General features: G+C 38.5%; 1 protein-coding gene across 1 annotated transcript; it reads left to right on the forward strand.

Moving 5' to 3' along the window:
* Nucleotides 1–337: 337 nt before the first annotated feature.
* On the forward strand, nt 338–799 carry LOC110278615 (uncharacterized). Its single transcript, XM_021136856.1, has one exon. It carries the CDS (start codon nt 338–340, stop codon nt 797–799), a length of 462 nt encoding a protein of 153 aa, XP_020992515.1.
* Nucleotides 800–1,754: the final 955 nt, after the last annotated feature.

The following is a 1,754-nucleotide window of genomic DNA, read 5'->3' on the forward strand; positions in this document are numbered from 1 at the left end:
GGTTGAAGCAATAGCAACTCCAACCAATGATAATAAGGTAGTCATGAACTTCCTCAGAAAACACATTTTTTGCCGCTTTGGGGTTCCAAGAGCAATCATCAGTGATGGAGGAAGCCACTTCTGCAACAAACCATTAGAGGCATTGCTTCTAAAATATGGAGTCAAACATAAGGTAGCCACACCATACCATCCACAGACAAGTGGGCAAGCCGAAGTATCTAATAGGGAACTCAAAAGAATCTTGGAAAAGACTGTGGGAGCTTCAAGGAAGGACTGGTCGATTAAGCTAGATGATGCTCTTTGGGCATATAGGACAGCTTTCAAAACACCAATTGGAATGTCTCCTTACCAACTAGTATATGGAAAAGCTTGCCATTTGCCACTGGAGTTAGAGCACAAAGCATTTTGGGCCTTGAAACTCTTGAACTTGGATAGCAAGGCTGCTGGAGAAAGAAGGATGTTGCAAATTCAAGAGTTGGAAGAATTCAGAGCTGAAGCTTATGAGAATGCCAAAATTTACAAAGAAAGAGCAAAGAAGAAGCATGACAGCAACATAGCCCCAAGGAAATTTGAAGAGGGACAAAAAGTATTGCTCTACAATTCTAGGCTGAAGCTATTTCCAGGGAAGCTAAAATCAAGGTGGTCTGGACCATTCCTTGTCACCAAGGTCTCCCAATATGGACAAGTAGACATCATGGAAGAAAAGTCACAACGAACCTTCACTGTGAATGGTCAAAGACTTAAACACTACTTGGGAGATGTGGAGGAGAAGGACAAGGTTAAATATCACCTCAACTGAGGAAGACAACCGTCAAGCTAGTGACGTTAAAGAAGCGCTTGTTGGGAGGCAACCCAACCTGAGGAAAGGAAACAAGGATCTTAAAAAGAACATGAAGCAACAACTAGGAGAAGAAAGAGAAATCAAATTGTTTCCTGACAACAAAGAGAAAAACAAGAAATTTCACAAGGTGGTATTGTTTCTTGACCATTCTTTAAAAGGAAAACAAAAGCATGCTTGTTCTGGTTTAAACTGTAATTGTTGAATCTTTCTGGAATATGAAGTTTCTAGTATGATTGTCTGTTTACTGCTCTGAATAAAGTGAATGCCTAGATGTTTGGATATAACTTCACCTTCTTAAACAAATGCTTGCCATGCTTGTTCTATTCCCAAAAATAAAAGAAAAGTTTGAACAAAAGTAACTTGGCTCAATTAGTGACAAATCAAGTAGAATTAAGTGGTGGTATGCATGCTTGATTGTTTAGTCAGATCACTAGAAATTGAGTGTAGAATTATTATTTTGTGTAGAAGTTGAATAATGTCTATGGATCTTGATGAATAAATGTCTTTGGCCATGAAAAAGAAAGAAAAAGAAGAAGAAAAAGCCACTGAAAAAGGGCAACCAAAAAGCAAAAAAGAATTGAGAAAATAAGCTAGGCATCAATGGTTTGAACTTCTGAGACAAATGCCTGTGGTGTTTATGTATTAAAGATATGCTTGGATGAATAGGTTCTGAGGAGTGTTTCAACACTTGGTAACTCGGGTTAACTAACCCGGGATTATCAACCAAAAGTCCATTATCAAGAGCAACCTAAATACAAAACATTTAGTCACACAAAGAGGTGCTGGGCACCAATGTCTCAAGAAGAAATGTGAACTAAAATGCCTGTAGTGGATATGTGTAATGCAATGATAAGAAAAAGAAAATGCCAAAGGCTTGTGCAACACATGACACTGAGCAAACAAGGAGCAAAGA

The sequence above is a fragment of the Arachis duranensis genome, chromosome 3, assembly GCF_000817695.3.
Source record: "Arachis duranensis cultivar V14167 chromosome 3, aradu.V14167.gnm2.J7QH, whole genome shotgun sequence".
Lineage (NCBI taxonomy): Eukaryota > Viridiplantae > Streptophyta > Magnoliopsida > Fabales > Fabaceae > Arachis > Arachis duranensis.